Source organism: Charadrius vociferus, unplaced genomic scaffold (assembly GCF_000708025.1).
Source record: "Charadrius vociferus isolate BGI_N301 unplaced genomic scaffold, ASM70802v2 scaffold1077, whole genome shotgun sequence".
In the NCBI taxonomy this organism is placed as follows: Eukaryota; Metazoa; Chordata; class Aves; order Charadriiformes; family Charadriidae; genus Charadrius; species Charadrius vociferus.
Window position 1 is genome coordinate 92,339 of NW_009649168.1, and position 16,500 is coordinate 108,838.

At 47.3% G+C, this 16,500-nt stretch overlaps 1 protein-coding gene across 1 annotated transcript; it reads left to right on the forward strand.

The window, feature by feature from the left end:
- The first annotated feature begins 4,409 nt into the window (after positions 1 to 4,409).
- GUCA1B (guanylate cyclase activator 1B (retina)) lies at positions 4,410 to 9,312 on the forward strand. The gene is made up of 4 exons (XM_009888433.1): positions 4,410 to 4,613; positions 6,697 to 6,846; positions 8,269 to 8,383; positions 9,017 to 9,312. Exons 1-4 carry the CDS (start codon positions 4,410 to 4,412, stop codon positions 9,142 to 9,144), a joined length of 597 nt encoding a protein of 198 aa, XP_009886735.1. The 3' UTR covers positions 9,145 to 9,312.
- Positions 9,313 to 16,500: the final 7,188 nt, after the last annotated feature.

The window sequence follows — 16,500 nt, forward strand, 5'->3', positions numbered from 1 at the left end:
GCTCGAAGCGCACCTGGCCCAGCCGATCCGCACCGAGAAAAGTCAGGCAGGATTAACGCAGAGCCACGGGCACGCAAGTTTTCTCTGAAAAGCGCGGAAATGTCCATCCCCTCCCTCCCCGCCGGCACCTCCCGGGGGCTGCGAGGGCGCTCGGCGGCATCTCCCCCCCGGCGCGGCCGAGCCTGCCCCCGCCGGCTCCGCCAGCCGCCCCTTTCCGTGCCTTTCCTCGTAGGTGGAGGACCGTGACTCAGTGGTGAATCTTGGTTTCAGGAGATCACACAACACTTCGCTATTCGGTTTCAACGAAGCAGAAAAAAACAGTGGGAATTTCCCTTCTCCTTCCCATCACAAACGCTACGGAGAGTGCTGAATCCTGATGTTGGAAAGGCTGACCCGCATCCAAAGCCCAATCCTATGCCAAGACTTTGGAACTACGCAAAATTTTTAAAAATATTCCCACACAGAGATAACATAATTCTGCATTTTTCTTGGGAAGTTTGCCTTGCGAGGCACACGTTCCAGGCGTTATTCATCACTGAAGTGCAGCCACTCAGAGGTAACATTTAGCGGGAGTTTGTCAGCACGTAATAAAACCCTCCTGGCAATAAGCAAAAGACAATAGGTGACACTGGAAGGTTAGTGGGGTTTCTTTGTGGGACAGTACTGCAATGGAGGATTTCAGATGGGTTTGGTGTACCTGACTATTTTTGGTAGGCAAACAAGGGACAGCTGCTCCTGTAATAGCACCTCCTACTGTGGTGTTACTCCTACTGTATAAAAATGTGCAAGGGTAAGACCAATTTGGTGAGCGACGGGGAAGAGATGCAGAGACATCGGGTGACCTCCCAGCCAAAGCAGGAGGGAACTTTGATCTCTCCGCAAACCCAACAGCACAAAAGCTGCTGTTCATCCACCCTGCGTTCCTCCAGTCCCCGTGTCCATCCTGCCTGGCAACAGGCAAATTTAAGGATGCTTCAGGACGGCTTCCCTTTGCTGTCTGATGCTCGGGCAGCTTCAGAAGCAGACCCGGAGAGTGATGCCGCCACTCGCCCGCCCCGGCTGTCCGCGGCAGAGGGCTGGGAGCCGCCCTGGGCAGAGCTTTGCCCTTTGTAGGCCCCCTGCAAGGACAGTCTGGACTGCCTGACCCCTCAGGGGGGTCACAGGGCAGGGCTGGAGTATTTGAAATAACAGAGCAATGTGGCAAAACAAGTAGGTGAGGGCAGCTCCAGCCTGGGCGAAGGATCTCGTCTTGCCTCCAAGTTTCATTGAAGGTGGTCCTCTCGCATCGGGCAACTGTGCCTGCGCTCTGCCACCTACGGTACGGCCTCTGCTACCGCCTTCGCCGAGCGGTAATGCAGATGCCAAACAAATGAGTCTTCCCAGGCCTCTGCAGCATTTGTTGGGTTTGCTTTTTTTTTCCCCTTGAGTTTCTACCAGCCTCTGCTGAAGCGTGTGGCAGCATGTCATGTTAGTGAACTGACGGGAAATAACCTGCCTTTTTCCATGCTTGTGGCTGGGAAACTCCGCAGCTTTTTGAGCCATATAGGTGATAATCTAGGGACAGCTCATTAGGCAGGACATGTAATCAGATGTTACCTGTTTGCAACTAATCATCCAAAGTGCTCGCTCTGACATAATACATAAAGCATCGATCCTAACCCTTCAGGCAGCCAAATAGCACCTACTTCTTTACTATAATGTTTTCTAGAAATCATTCTTTTTCTTTTTAGTTCTCTCTGCTTAGATTTACCTCTATCTGCATCTTTTTTTTCAAATCAAATGAAGAAATCCTTCAGCTGATAAACCGTACTTCATAAAGTGATGTTCTGCTGGCTGAGGGACAGCAGCTCTGTCAGTACCATCTGCAGAGCACACGCTTCGGACAGAGAGAGTATATGCAGAGGAATTTTCATACCAGGAGCTATGGGATTTAATTTATTTCAGTGCCCAATTAACATCAGTACATTTATCAACACGATTGTGTGCCATGATACCTGCGATAGCACCAGCCGGGCTGTGTAAGCCAGGTCTCTTGCAGTCCTTTGTTCCTAGCTGGAAAAGATTGTAGTCATCAAAACAAAGGGGAACCATTTTCTCTCCTGGGAACGGATCACCAAGTTCCCATAAGGCAAAACAAAATTATGCAACGAGGCAAGACAACGTCCCGGGCATGTGGAGTCTTGCTGGGTGCTCTCAGCGCTCACATTCCACACACAGCCCCGGCGCAGGAGCGCAGCACAAAATGGAGGAGACTTCACCCCCAGTGCTGCAGCAGAAGGCGCCCTGAACCCTCCCCAGCCTGTCCCAGCAGCAGCACCTCTACTTCTTGAAAGCTGTTGGTCACCCAGAGAGAACCCATGCCCTTGCCAGATATTAGCCAAAACAGTTCAAGAAATATCAAAGGGGAAAAGCTATTTCTTTACATGGTGTGTGTAACAGAGCATGGGGAAACGGAGAATGCAACAGAGCTATTTTATGAATGCCAGAGGGACCGTGGCTGCCAAAGACTTCTTCCTAGTAGGCTGAGCTAACTGGGGGACAGACCCAGTATAGCTTTTTTTGACGAGCCAGACCTTAAGCTGCTGCGCTGCAGACAAGTGATCTGAGAGTCAGGGGCTGAAGCTCATCTGAAGCATTTGCAAAAGGACAGATTAAGTTTTTAAATTCTGTTGCATTCTTCTCAGCACAAATACAGACAAGCAGGATTCCTCTACATTATTAGATAAAAATATACCTTTTCATTGAAAGAGAGCAGCCTTAACCTTTCTGACACCACCTCTGGTCCTTCCCATCCATCTCCAAACTTCTGCCATACTGCTCAGATCTTCTTTGTGATAGAGTCTTAAGTGAAACCATGCATTGCCTGAGCATCCTCACGTACAGAACTGCAAAGCTATGCCATACTCCTGCAAATTTGTTCCAGTATGCACATATACATGCACACGCAATACCACTGATGGGTTACTTACAGGCAAGAACACATTCCAAGCAATCCCTATTCTTAGAGTGGAATAAGAATTACTTCACTGTTTGGCAGTATTAAATTTTAGACCGACTCTGAACTGTTTTCTCATGTGACAAATACTTTTTTTCTAAACCAACTTAAAACAAAAAAAAAGCAAATCTTCAAAAAAGGCAGCAGCTTAAATCCTTCTGGGCCTTAACATTATAATGAGGAGTCTACTGTTTCCTATCAATGCTGCTCCAATCCTCTTAAAAGAAGAACCCTAACTGGGTATCAGGCTGGCTCAGACACTTTTATAACTACAGGTCATTTCTTTGCAGCTGACACAGCTAATGGCTGGATTCAGAACACCTGGTATGATATGGATAAAAGCTGGTGGCTGCAGGAAGCAGAGGAAAGAGGAGTGGGGTGGCTGTGGAGGGTTTGGCCCTGGTGGGAGGTGGTTGGGTACAGCTGTGGAACAGACAGGTCAGAGACAGAGATGTGTGTTGTGTCTGTCCTGAAAGCGGTGAGGGTAAGCAGGAGGAGCCTTTCCATGGGTGAAGGCACAAAAGGGGGAAGGGAAATAAGGAGAGTGAGGATAACTCAGTCCTTTAAAACAGAAAAGATAAAATGTTTCTGTTTTTCTTTACTGTGGGTTTTTTAAGAATGAATTATGAAAATGAGAGCAATATGTGCACTTGTATCTATGTGCACTTGCTAGTTTTTTCAATCAGGTTTTATAGAATAAAACCTATGCTAGGTGTTCAAGTAACTTTATGTATTAGCAGTTTTTTCATGAGTGGTGTCAGTTGTATGTGCTTATTTTTTTAGGGTTTGTTCTCCATAATTGTTATTTATTATGGTGCTGTTTCACTGAAACATTGAGGATCCCCCACAAGCAGGTAGTATAGGTCAGTATTGAGAAACTAATGTAAGGAAAGTTGTCTTACAATCCTTTTTTCCTAGAAAAACTACAAAAGTGGGGTTGTATGTCATGTAAAGGGAACCTCAGCTACCAAATTATTTGATATGAAGGTATTAATGTGCAGAAGGGCCCTAAGCTTCTGGAGTCTGGTCCTAAATAGGGCACAGCTTAGAACATCTGAAGGTCTTTGTGACTCATAGGTGGGAATCTCCTAATGATCTTAGTTATTTTTATACATCCGTGATGCCACATGCTACACTGCCCTAATGCAGAGAAGCAACTCTGCCATCATCTAGTGAGCACGCAAAACTGTGGTGGTGAAAACAATAGGAAAGAAAAAGGAAGAAGAAAGTAAAAGCAAAACCAGAAGGTGAAATAGCAAGATGCAATATTAACATCAAATAAAGGCACAAGACAGCAACAAAAAAAGAGCAAAGAAAAAGCAACTAAAGGTGATAAAAGGACAATACGAGCAAAGGACTCTGGCAGGGTTTTCCTTTTGTCTCTTCTCCTTTTAATCGTGCTTTACGGAGTGAAATGGGACAGCAGTTCACCAATGCCGAAGGGGAGCAAGCTGAGATTGATGTTGCCGAATTGCAGGAATGGTATAAGAAGTTTGTGGTTGAATGTCCCAGTGGGACTCTCTTCATGCACGAGTTCAAGCGGTTCTTTGGGGTCCAGGATAACCGTGAAGCAGCAGAGTACATTGAGAACATGTTCAGAGCTTTTGATAAGAATGGGGTAAGTGGTGAGGAGTTTTTACAGTGATTTGCTTAATAATCCGCACCTCTTCCCTCTGTAATTTTGGGGAGTTTTGGGGCAGTTCCCACTCTTGTTACTATGCTTCATGAGACTAAGGCATGGGCGATGGACCTGCCAGGGGAAGAGAGGGAACACATGCTGCACTACTCTGTATGGGCTGGTATGGATTTATTGTCTCATAAATCTGTACACAAATTAAGGATGTAATGTCCCTTTAAGGGACTAAAGATGGATTCAAAGGTTGAAACTTAGGCAGTTGCATTTTGACACAGTGTTGTTGAAAGTTCCCCAAATAGCCAAGGTAGCTACATGGAAAAAAAATATTTATCTGTTATAATAGAGGGGGAATTATAGTGTGGGAAAGTCCTACTCCAGCTTGCTATATGCTGGAGGAAGTGTGTATATATACAGTATGAACAGGTGGCATGTAACAAAATATTGATTTTTAGCTGCTTGAAAGTGAAAGAATGCTGAACAATTCAGACATTCTGGTTTTGATTCCCTTTGCTGTATTTGTCATCAGACACCTGGGAAAAGTGGGCTTTCTGGTTTAGTAGCAGTTCACGCATACCCGTGTATTGGTGCAAAAGACAGCGTAATACTAGCCTGTGATAGTTTAGGTCCGTAGAAGAAATGTAATATGGTTGCCTTTCTCATCTTGAAATGGGTAAGCAGTGCTTGCTGAACTTTTGTTTTGTTTTCCTGAAGCTATTGATCATATTCAGAGTATGGGGTTGGTCGTTACTCTATATCAACACCAGAAAAGAGGAGAAAAGTATGTCATCTCAGCTATACAAATGTCCCTTAAGCTTCCTTTGAAAGCAGTGGCAAAATCACATTGAAGTGGTAACAACAGTCAGTTTGTGAAAAAGGATAAAAAAGCTGTGGAAGATGTGGGCAGATCAGATTTGCCTCAGAATCTGATTTTGGCAAAACACAGGTTCCTGCAAAAAACCTGAAGGTTCAGGTCCAAATTCTGTTATGAAAGTTGTGCAGAAAGGATTGCAGAGCAAACTGTGCATAAAAGGCAAAGTCAATTCCTAGTTTATAGGAATTTTCCTAATAAGACTGAAAATCTTTTTAAGTGATTTTTTTTTTTTAAGAGTACTTGCATATATTAAGAGCATGAAGTTAGGCCTAGGTTCATGTGTTTGCTTAAATATGCCCACAGTGTATTGAGCAGGACCTAACAATCTAAAGGATTGCTACTGACATGGTAAGGAAATAAAAACAAATCCTGAATTGTCTTTTTATGCTTACTGACCTTCAAAGTCCAGTAGTAGCGGTTTTTGTGCACAGTTACTGCAAAGCATTTCAGTGCAGAGCGTGCCGGGGAGGAGACGCGCTGCCCAGGTCTTCCAGGGGATTTTGCTGTCTGGGTCGGGAGGGCTGGAAGGTGACACGGGGCCCTGGCTTAGCCCCGGGGATGGTGTTGATCTGCATGAGGGCCATCTGTGGAGGCTGCCGAGGGAGCCCTGTGTCCCTCCACTGTCTCTGAAGTCTTTAGGAGGATGAACACCTGATGTAAATCCTTTGTTGTGGGTGTTCTTGCTGCCACCTTCTGAGTGGTGACACTTTCATTGTCTGTCTTTATCAGATGAATCAAGATCAAGCAAGGGGGAAGGATGGGAGAAAGGGGTCGTGGTTGGGTGTTGGTATCGTTGGTGAGGCAGCTGAGGCTGTTGAGAACAGCAATCCCTTCCCAAAAAGTCAATGCATCCTGCACTGATCCTCATCTGCCTCCCCGTCCTCCGTGTAACCTGTGTTGCCTTTGGGTATTTAAATTGCCCATTTCTGGAGCTCTGACAGGTGCCCCCCCTTATTGCACTGTAGGAAAACTGCTTTGCTTTCCAGTGTCACTCCTTGGGAACCCATCCTTGGTGTGGAGGGGTATGGCTGTGCTCACCGATGGTCTTGGTCTGGCATGAGTCTTCTATAAAGTGGAAAATAAATAGCTGTCCCATGGAGTATCATCTTAGCAGGTTTTTTTATCTATGTTTTGTTAGATTTCTATCGACTGCAGCCAGTTAATTGCCATTCAGCTGCTTTTCTGTTTCTACAGGACAATACCATTGATTTTCTGGAATACGTAGCTGCCTTGAATCTCGTTTTACGAGGAAAACTGGAACACAAGCTGAGGTGGACATTCAAAGTATATGACAAGGATGGGAATGGCTGCATAGATAAAATTGAGCTGCTGGAAATTGTTGAGGTAAGTAGGCATTGCTTAATCACTTATTTAAGCAATCACAGTTCTTTGGCAATGTAATGATGTCTATGGGTTTTGTGATAATCAGGTTTCAGGGCAGCTGTGGGCAGTGATGAAGGGAAAATGCCTGCCCTCGGCGGAAGGGTCAGTGCTCTCTGGTTTGGTGGAGCCCGATGGGGTGGCTGAGGGACGGGTTAACCCACTGCGGGCAGCCTGGCCCCTGCTGAAGCTGTCCAGAAATGCAGCATCTGGGTGCTGTTGTGGAGCTCCTGTATCTCTGCTCTGCCTCTCACTTCAACCTTTTTACTGCAAGATTCATTGCACTGCCCAGTGGAAGAGGGTTTCACCTCGTGCTGCGTACAGGAGCCGAGTTTCCTGCCTGGGTCGCTGGTGAGAATACACTGAGAGGCACAAATTAGTACAGAGATCCCTTCTGTAATTGTCCTCTCTGGGTTTCTGTTATGTTCTGGACTTAGCTTTAATTAGTGACTGTGTGAAGCTGTGAGAGGAGGCAGGGGGCTGAGCAGACAGTCAGACACGGAGTGCCTGGGCTCTTACGTTGGGTGAATATCTTGGTGGTAGCGCTGGAGTCACCCCTGCGCCACGGCTGCTGTAACTCACCCTTGCACACCAGTACTTGTGAGGTTTAATCAGTGCTTATCAAACGTTTTAGGATCTTAGGTGGAGTGCAATATGAAGAAAACCTCAGACATTGAATCTGGGGAAAGCAGGTCCTCTTGGCTGGAAAGTGTGACCCGGTGTTACCTGCAGCCCCAGCAGGTGTGGGAGCATCCGGGGAGCTCGTCTGGGGAAGGGTCAATTATAGTTTTGAGGTCAACCAGAGCTGTGTTAGGCCCTTGCTAATCCCCTCTCTGGGAAGACTTCAGACAAAACCCTTCAGCTGAAGAAGTAAAGTTAATAATGAACAGGTGGTTGTCATGGCAGGAATAGATAAAATCTGCCCCTTACCAGGGACAAAGTGGAACAGAAACTATGGGTCAAAATATGTGCTAATACAGGTTTGCTCTTGCAGCTCGGGCACAAGTTCCTTGGGAGAGAGCGCTGGGTGAATCCAGATGTCCCTGGCCTCAGATGTTAGAAAAAAAATCATACTGAAAAGTCAGATGATTTTCCCATCTATGAAACTCTTGCTTCGTTCTTTGCAAAGGAACCCTGAGGTCTGACCAGTGTATGTAAGGAAAATAAGCGGGCAGCAGCTTCAAAGAGCAAATGAAGTAATCCACAGTGCCTGTGAGTGTGAGGTCGGAGGTTTCGTTAAAGGTCTGGGGCTGCTGAGTGGCAGATCTTTCTAGAAAGGTTAAAACGGCAGCCTTTGTAAAAAGACCTTTACGCTGTTGGGAAGATAATGGAGTTCACTGCTTTTCATTTTCCAGTCCTTCTCCTAATCTGTGAACTTCTTTTCAGTCTATCTACAAGCTGAAGAAAGTGTGTCGGTCGGAGATGGAGGAGAGGACCCCATTGCTCACACCGGAGGAGGTTGTGGACAGGATATTTCAGTTAGTGGATGAGAATGGGGATGGTAAGTGATCCATGGCTCAGGTTGCATTCATGCGTAATGAGAAGTTATCTGTGCTGGACAGGCTAGTTTTAATTACGTCTATCAATAAATCACTTATGACTATTATGTTATTCATATTAGATACATTGGGATGGGTTCTGGTCTGTTTGTTAGAATAGAGAATAACTTGGTGCAGTAGGAGGAAATAATCTTCATTATTATTTTAACGTGAAACACACAGGGGTCACTGTTCTGTCTGGATTCTGATACCACACAGATCTCATCCTCCAAAAGCTCCCAGTAGCCAGAGTGCAGGTCCCAGTCCCAGCACAAATAGCCTGAGTAAAGACAGTGGCTCCAGTCAAATTGAAGCTTGCAGGATCAGACTTGCAATCCTCCCGCAGGAGTGTGCACAAGCTAATGCAACACTTCATGTTAGCCGAGGGGACGGGGCAGGTGTGAATGCGTCGGGCTACAACGTGCCAGTTTGTCTTGGCTGGCTGGCCTAAACCATATGGGGAAACAAAGTAGAGCTTTTGTCTTTTTAGCATATTTTCTGAAATTTAGGTGGCTTTTACTCCTGCCTTCCTGTTCTTATGTCTTATCTGTCATGTCTTGTCTCCCCATCTTGTGTCCTCCTCTTCTCATACACAGGGCAGTTGTCTCTTGACGAGTTCATCGATGGGGCCAGGAAAGACAAGTGGGTGATGAAGATGTTGCAAATGGATGTGAACCCTGGGGGATGGATCTCTGAGCAGAGGAGAAAGAGTGCTTTGTTCTGAGAGAATTCAGTTCTGATACGGCTGAAAATTTGAACAACTGTGGCTCTCGTACTCCAGGGTGGTAGTGGCTTTCCTTTTTAATACAATCTCAGCATCCAGATGAAAACGTCAATGTTTTAAGAAGCCATATCTTGACCTAAAACCCATGTGCTGTGTACTGCTGGTACCCAGAGACTATTTTTGGCCCGTGAATAAGTCTTTCTGTGTACACAATGCCATGTTTGCCAGCTTTGGTTTTTGGTTACACCTCAAGGAACAAACTTTTCATGGCTTCCTGCAGCGGATCCTGGGCAGGGTTTTATTCTGATGACAGACAGGGTTGGGAAGCGAGAAATCCTGACGCAGTGGTACCGTCTCCAGTGCAGACTAGTGTTTGCATCATTCGTGCCTGCAGAGATACAAACACATCGAACCAAAAGTGACAACAAGCGAGGTGCTCTGGCAGGTTTGATGCATTCAGGATGTCTGTTACGCATAGTAATATCTATGCATATTTAGATTATGCCACTAATGTAAAATTATTGAACACCAGCATATCGCTATCAAAAATGAGAATTGACTTATAAAGGGTAGCCAAGACACTACACAGAGTTGAGGCTGGACAGGTGGAGCGGTAACTCCTTGCATCTCTCCCCTGTGGACCAGATGCTGCTCCTTCTACCTCTTCAGAGACCTGGGGCTGGAAAAATGCTGTTTCCAAACATTGAGTGGCAGCAGAAATGGTACCTCTTTACAGCCACATTTAGAGAGCAGATTTGCACAAGTATAGTCCTGCTCCTTCTGAGCTCCTGTTTCATACTGATTGATCACTCTCAAACAGCTTTTCCTGCCCTGCGAAGACTGCTCCAGGACTTTCACTGCGCTGGGGGAAGTTGAGAGAAGGAAAAATGAGGGAAGAGGATTAGCACTGCTTTATTGGCAGGGCCACAGAGTGGACCAAGTGACAGAAAAATCCAAGTCAGTTACTGAAGTACTACAGTGGTTTTACACTGCACTTAATTAGCTGCAGAGTACAGACAAATTTTGCACAGGTTTAGGCTGAGCTCTGCTATTCTTAGGGCTGACCCTTATACCTATACCCGCACATGTATGTGGAAAGAGCATCTGAGTTGAGCCAGTATTTTGGTTAACCTTTACTGGATTTATTGGATTATTTGCAAGAAAAAATTCCCCAGAAAATGACACGAGTTTTTGTCTGTTTTGTCCCAATTTTCCCATGGAATCTGTGGGCCGAGTCACATCCATGGAAAGACTTGCAATCCCTTTTTGTGGCCTTTAATTATGACTGTAGTATCTTTCATTAGTCGATTAGTGTACTGGTTTGCAGTCTTGTCAATTTAAGCAATGTTTAAATTCAGGAACATAAGGAAGTATTCAGGATGAGGCACCATCAGTGCAGGAGTTCAAATCCACATACATTTCCACTCCTAAATAGCCTTTGGAAGAGTTCTCTGTAAATACACGCTAGCTTGTGGCACGCTTGCTTATCAGAGCAGATTAGACTTCTAGTTTATGCTGCTGTAAGGCAGCTGTTTAAAGCTCATTCAAGTCAATAGTTTATCAGCCAAAGGTCTGAAAGAAAAGTCTTACTTCTGACTTGAGGGCCTGGAAGAAAAGATTCACTTTACTGATTTTTCCAACTTGTGGATGAATGTTTTTGTGGTAGGATACAAATCTCTAATTCCTTAAATTTCAGCAACTCAATCAACAAAACACACTTCTGCTTCTTGCACAATTTAAGTATGTGTTTACTTACTATAGTTGCATACTGCAGGTTTACTTAAATGTTTTAAATTTTCTTATTCTGCTCACCTGGTGAGATCAGGCACTGAAGGAGCTGTTTGGTGTCCCCCACACCAGCAGTCCTCTGCTGGGGTGGTAGAGGGCATCCTAACACTGAGCACTGGTATGCTCGTTAGTAGAAATTTTGTAACACATGAATTTAATAAAGAATTATTTATTAAAATTCTACATGCTTTGCAGTATTTATTTTTCACTTAAAATGAAGGTGAAGGTCTGTGTAAGCGCCTGAGTATTTGAGCAAAATTGTAGTCTTTAAGACTGGCACATAATGAATTTAAGGGAGGTGTTAAGTGTAACAACTAACATGGATCAGGCAGAGATGGTGATGCTATTGCAGCTGCAGAGTCAGAGAGGAGTATCTGCTGTTTAACTTCTACATAGTGATGGTGGAAAGCATGTGTATGATTTAAAAAAAAAAAAAAACCAAAAACAAACCCAGCTGACTGGACGGTGAAACAGTTGGTTACAATAAAGTGAGCTGACAGTGCTGCAATGAGTTGGACCCTGGTTTGACCATGCCGGGACTGAAACAAGAACCTTGAAGAACCTAGGAGTCAAAGTGAAGTGATGGACTCAGCAACAGGACACAGGAGGACTCCACCTCCTGGCCTGGGCAGACCAGTGGTGGTAGCGGTGCACATGGCAGATAACACTTGTTCGTGCTAGTATAACCCAGTGGAAAATTGTTCCTCTTATCGTGTAATCTTTTGTAAAGCAATCACAAGGTGCTTTAGTCTTAGTCCTATTTTTAAATCCATAGGTATAAACACTTTGATCTCCTCCCAAACTCAATTCAACATTCACATCAAGCTGTTGATGTCAGACATTTTGCATAATCCATTTTCCAGACTTACAGCCCAGCTAGAATTGGATTTGACTGATCGGATTTCTTTTTAGTCTAAATTGGGAAACAGGATGGCTTGGAAAAGGCAAATGCCAAGTGATTTTTCTGAGCTTCTACCATCTGCTCTGATGTTTGATGCCTCTGAAGTTGGGTAGGACTGAAGGTGAAATAATCAGGTTAGAAAGCTGAAGGTGAGGATGTTGCTGCAGGGGGCTGATGGGGACAGGGAACAGGAGCTAAGGAGGCATCGTGTCCTAAAATACTCTGGAAGGTGCATTCCCAGGGAAAACGCTGAGCAGTAGAAATAATGAGGCTGAGAAGGAAAGAGGATAATTATGTCTAACTCTATGCTTACCCATGCTCTGCATTTGTCTATACACCTGATGTTTGGACAGGGGAGGTTCACCCTATGGGTTGCTGGGGTTTGGTGGCTGCCAAGAGGAACAGTTTGTGTCCAGGTCATTCCCAAAGTACCCATGTGCAGCTTCGCCTTGCAAATGTCATGTTGAAATACAGAGTGGCCGTGCCGGGACTTACACAGCACCGTGCTGATCGCTATAGGGACTTTGTGGTCTTACTCAGTTGTTTCCTCACAGCACCCGTGCTCGGTTCTGGCAGTATGGGAGAATTTTCATTTCTTTCTTGCCTCCTCCTCCTCTTTAAAGGAAAGTGTATCTCAGAAGTTTAGAAAGTGTCTCAAACATACTACCCTTAAAGACCTTGTGTTTAAGGTAACTAATGGTGTTCTGGGGCCTGACGGGTGACGTGGCACAGCGGGGCTGTGCTGTAGGGCAGCCACCTTCCCCGGGCACACAGCACCTCCAGGAGCAGATGGCTCAGAGCCTGTTTTGTTTCATTTCTGTCACTTTTGCTCCTCACCCCCTAACGCACGAGGATGCAAAAGGAGATGGTTTTGCCATTTGCCGTCATCCCTTCCTGAGCCCATCGTCTCCCTCCCCTTTGACTTTGCTGTCCAAGAGCCCACTGACTCGATTCCCGGGGTTCCCCAGCACTGCCCCCCGCAGCCCACGTTGCCCAGCCCGTCCCCAGCTCCCCCTGTGGGGACCACCAATGGAGACGTGTGAGAGGATGGAGCTCTGCTTGGCATCCTCCCTTCTTCCCTCCTTCTCTCCCTCCCTCCCGGCTGCCCTGCAGAGGCCCTGACCTGTGCGGCTCCCGGTGCTCCCAGAGCTCCCGGGGCAGGGCTGCTCACAGCCGGAGGTGGGCGCAGAGCCCACTGTTATGCTTTGAGAAACCCATAACACTTTATTGTCGTTTGGACAGTCATTCTCCCACCCCATGACCCCTCCCCACCTGGGAAGGGGAATCAGGGAAAAAACAAGGAAACCCGGGGGTTGAAATATAAACAGATTTAATAGAATAAGATTAGATAATTAACATTAATAGCACGAAAGAACCAATATGGATTCCAATACCAATACAGAATATGCAAAGATTATACTCAGCCCATTCTATCCATAGAAGCTGCATACTCCCAGCAGTGACAGCAAATCCCAGCATCCCAGACTGGTGGGGGCTGGAAGGGCCCTCTGGAGCTCCCCCATCCCACCCCCACCCGAGCAGGGGCACCTCCAGCAGTGGCACAGGACGGCGTCCAGGCGGGTTTGGGATGGCTCCAGAGGGGGAGACTCCCCCACCTCTCTGGGCAGCCTGTGCCACTGCTCTGCCGCCCTCACAGCAGAGAAGGCCCTCCTCAGGTGGAGATGGAACTGCCCATGGTCACCTTTGTGCCCGTTCCCTCTTGTTCTATGTGGGACACTGCAAGCGCTGCGGCTTCGGGAGGAAGGGAAGGGCTCAGGGCTCTGGACTGGGGTGAGGAGTACTCAGGATGGCAGCCATCAAGGGAGAGAGAGAACTTGGCAACAGACTTTCTAATTTATATTGAATGTGATGCTCGTGATACGAAATAACCCTGTTTGCCAGCTTGGGTCAAGTGCCCGGGTCTCGCTCCTCCTCATCCCTGCACCTGGTGAGCTCGAACACACTGAGACCTTGAAACCCACATACCATCACCGGCTATAAAGTAAATATTTTCACAAATTCAGACACTGGAGTCTTCTAAAAGTGCGGTCTTCCCAAGTATTAGAAGAGAAATTAGTCCTGTGTTGCTCAGAACAGGACACCCACCAAGGATGTCCCCCAACCTCAAATGGTCCACAGATCTGCCGTTTCTGCGTCCCTCAAAAGGCAGATGTGCACTGCAGCTTTTACAGTGGTGTCGAACCCCCACTGAGACAAACGGCGTGGTGCTGCCGAAAGTCACTCTCCGGGTGGTTTTAGTGCAGCCACAACCCTTCTTATCAAACCGGGCTCCAGGGGCTTGTCCCAGGTCACTCGCAGTGAGCCGGGACCTGCGCCCAGCCCTGCCGTGCAGCCTCGCGGGCTGTCACCCCTCTGATGGCGGCTCCCGAATAAAGCCTCTCCCCCGCACACTGGAGAGGCTGCGCTGCCTCTCCTTCACCCCGTGATATTGTCACAAGAGTGAGCAATGAGTCTTTTGCTGGCACCTGAACAACCACCACTATTTTGAAATAAATTAATTATGCATCAGTTAGGGCAAAGAGAGTCACGGTATTAGTTTTTAATTATTTTTAATTTGCTTTCTTAGAGGTTGAAAAAGTGTAACATCCTTTGGAGAGAGACGCTGAGGTTTGAAAGGTGCCTTCGGCCAGCCGGCAATTCTGAGACAGCCCTTTTAGAATAACTTTGTCTTTGTAAATAGAAATTGGGCTTGTCAGGGCTGCTTCGTGCAGGTTCTTGGGCACGCAGAGAGGCTGAAGGAAGCGCTGGTGGGACTGAGGGTGTCTCTTTTGGGGGAGTGCACAGAAAGCCCACGCTGAACTCGCTCCCTCCTCACTGCTGTTGTAAAGACGAAGTGCAGTAAGTTTTGTGCTGGCTGTTTGCAGGGGGGTTAATTCTGGGGCAAGGAGGAGCGTTACGCGCTGTGTAAACAGCTCAGCCTGGCTCTAACGGCAGGGTTGCAGCCTGCTCTCTCTTGCGGCGGTGTGAGCGGTGTGGCCGGACAGGCTGGCCCCTCAACAGGTTTCTCTCCGTGGTCTTTGGTCTGTGTGCCTGTCCAACAGCACCCGAGCATCAGCCAGGCCGTCGGGGGGTGGCTGCCGGGGGCCGCAGCCGTGCGCCCCACGCTCACTGTCTGTCTGGGCAGAAAACAGCGGCGGAAGGGAGCGACGGGGCTGTCAGCCGCCGTGCCGAAGGCAGCAGGGAGGAAAGGAGGAGGCACTGAGAAACGTGGGTGGGTAAAGCAGAGGTCCGGGAGAAAGAGCTGTGGGACTGCCCAGGGGGTGAGGTTTTATTAAAGCAAGCTGTGCTTGCTCAGTGCAGACGAGGTTCGGAAGAGGCAGCGCTCACAGGATGTGAGAACCCTGGAGCAGCCCCTTTTCTATGCCAGTTCTGAAGAAAACGGACCTCTCCCCATGCTAGTGCTGTTCTTGCAAAATAACTATTTCAATGAAGCCAAAACAAAGGTTTCTGCACGTGCATGAGGCAGTTAATCTGCCCTGCTGGAAACAGAATGATTGACTGAAAGAGAGAAAAAGTGCCACCTGAAATAATCTTGTAAAATATCTTTATTAGTTGACTATAAATTGGAAGTACAAAAGCTTCCAGGTAAAACACCATCAAATGAAGAAGATGCACAGGAAAAAACGTCAGCAAGTTGCTTGTGAATTGCAAGCATCCAGTGCTAAACAACAAGTCTGTCAGCTAGGCGAGAAATCCTTCCTGCTGTCCTGTATTGCCTCACCACACCTGAAACCGGCTCCCATCAGATGAGGAATCTCCTCTCCGGGAGCAGCCGAGGTGCAGCCCGGGCGCAGGGACGGCGGCGGTGCGGGGGCATGGCCGCTGCTCTCACGGCCTCCCTTGTGCGTGTGCGGGTCCTGGGTGCAGCCCCTGCGCGTGGCACTGGTAATTAGCACCAGCAGACGAGTTCGCTGTGCCCGGGATGCTACAATAAGGGGTGACTGGGTTTTATCCCATGGGGGACGGTGCTTGAGCCTGCTGTTCCATGAAGGTGATGGTATCCGTTGCCTGCTCAGGAATATTCAGGTCCCTGCGGACGCTCGTGGCGCAGACGCTGCGTCTTGCCCGTCTCTAGCAGCACACCCCTCCAAACTGCACGCGGACAATTCGCTGCCATCACAGTTAAAACCACCCCATGCTCGAGGGTGCCACGCAGTGTGACTCGCAGGAGAGTTTAAGTTTGTTGTACAGGTGATAAGACATTCAGGAATATTCCTACAAACATTCGGAAATTTTCCCTCTCAGGTTACTGCCATTGCAGCCCTTCCAGATATTTCAAGAGGAAACATGCCCTTAAAGTTCAGATAGTTGTTAAAAAAAAGGCACCATTCTATGTTTTAGTGCTTTTAAACAAAGAAAAGCCACTGCATTCACCACTCCACCACTCTCCTTTTTCTAGCTTATAGATGGTTTTATCTCACATTATCACTAATGATTGCTAACATAATAATAACAAACCAAAGAGCACGTAACCAAAACCACTGATCTCATGCTCTGGAAATACATACGGAAAGAGAGGGTTCGGGTCTGCTTTCTGGGGTTGCTATGTGTGTCCCTGGGGGACCCCCTCTCACTGGGGCCAAGTGCTGCGCTGCCCTGGGGTTTGTCCCCCGCGGCGGCTGCACACGCTGGTGGTGGCCACAGCC

Coding starts and splice junctions, on each gene's coding strand:
- GUCA1B (XM_009888433.1), top strand. CDS start 4,410: ATGGGACAGCAGTTCACCAATGCCGAAGGGGAGCAAGCTGAGATTGAT. Junction 4,614..6,696: donor GAGCTTTTGATAAGAATGGG/GTAAGTGGTGAG, acceptor CTGTTTCTACAG/GACAATACCATTGATTTTCT. Junction 6,847..8,268: donor AGCTGCTGGAAATTGTTGAG/GTAAGTAGGCAT, acceptor ACTTCTTTTCAG/TCTATCTACAAGCTGAAGAA.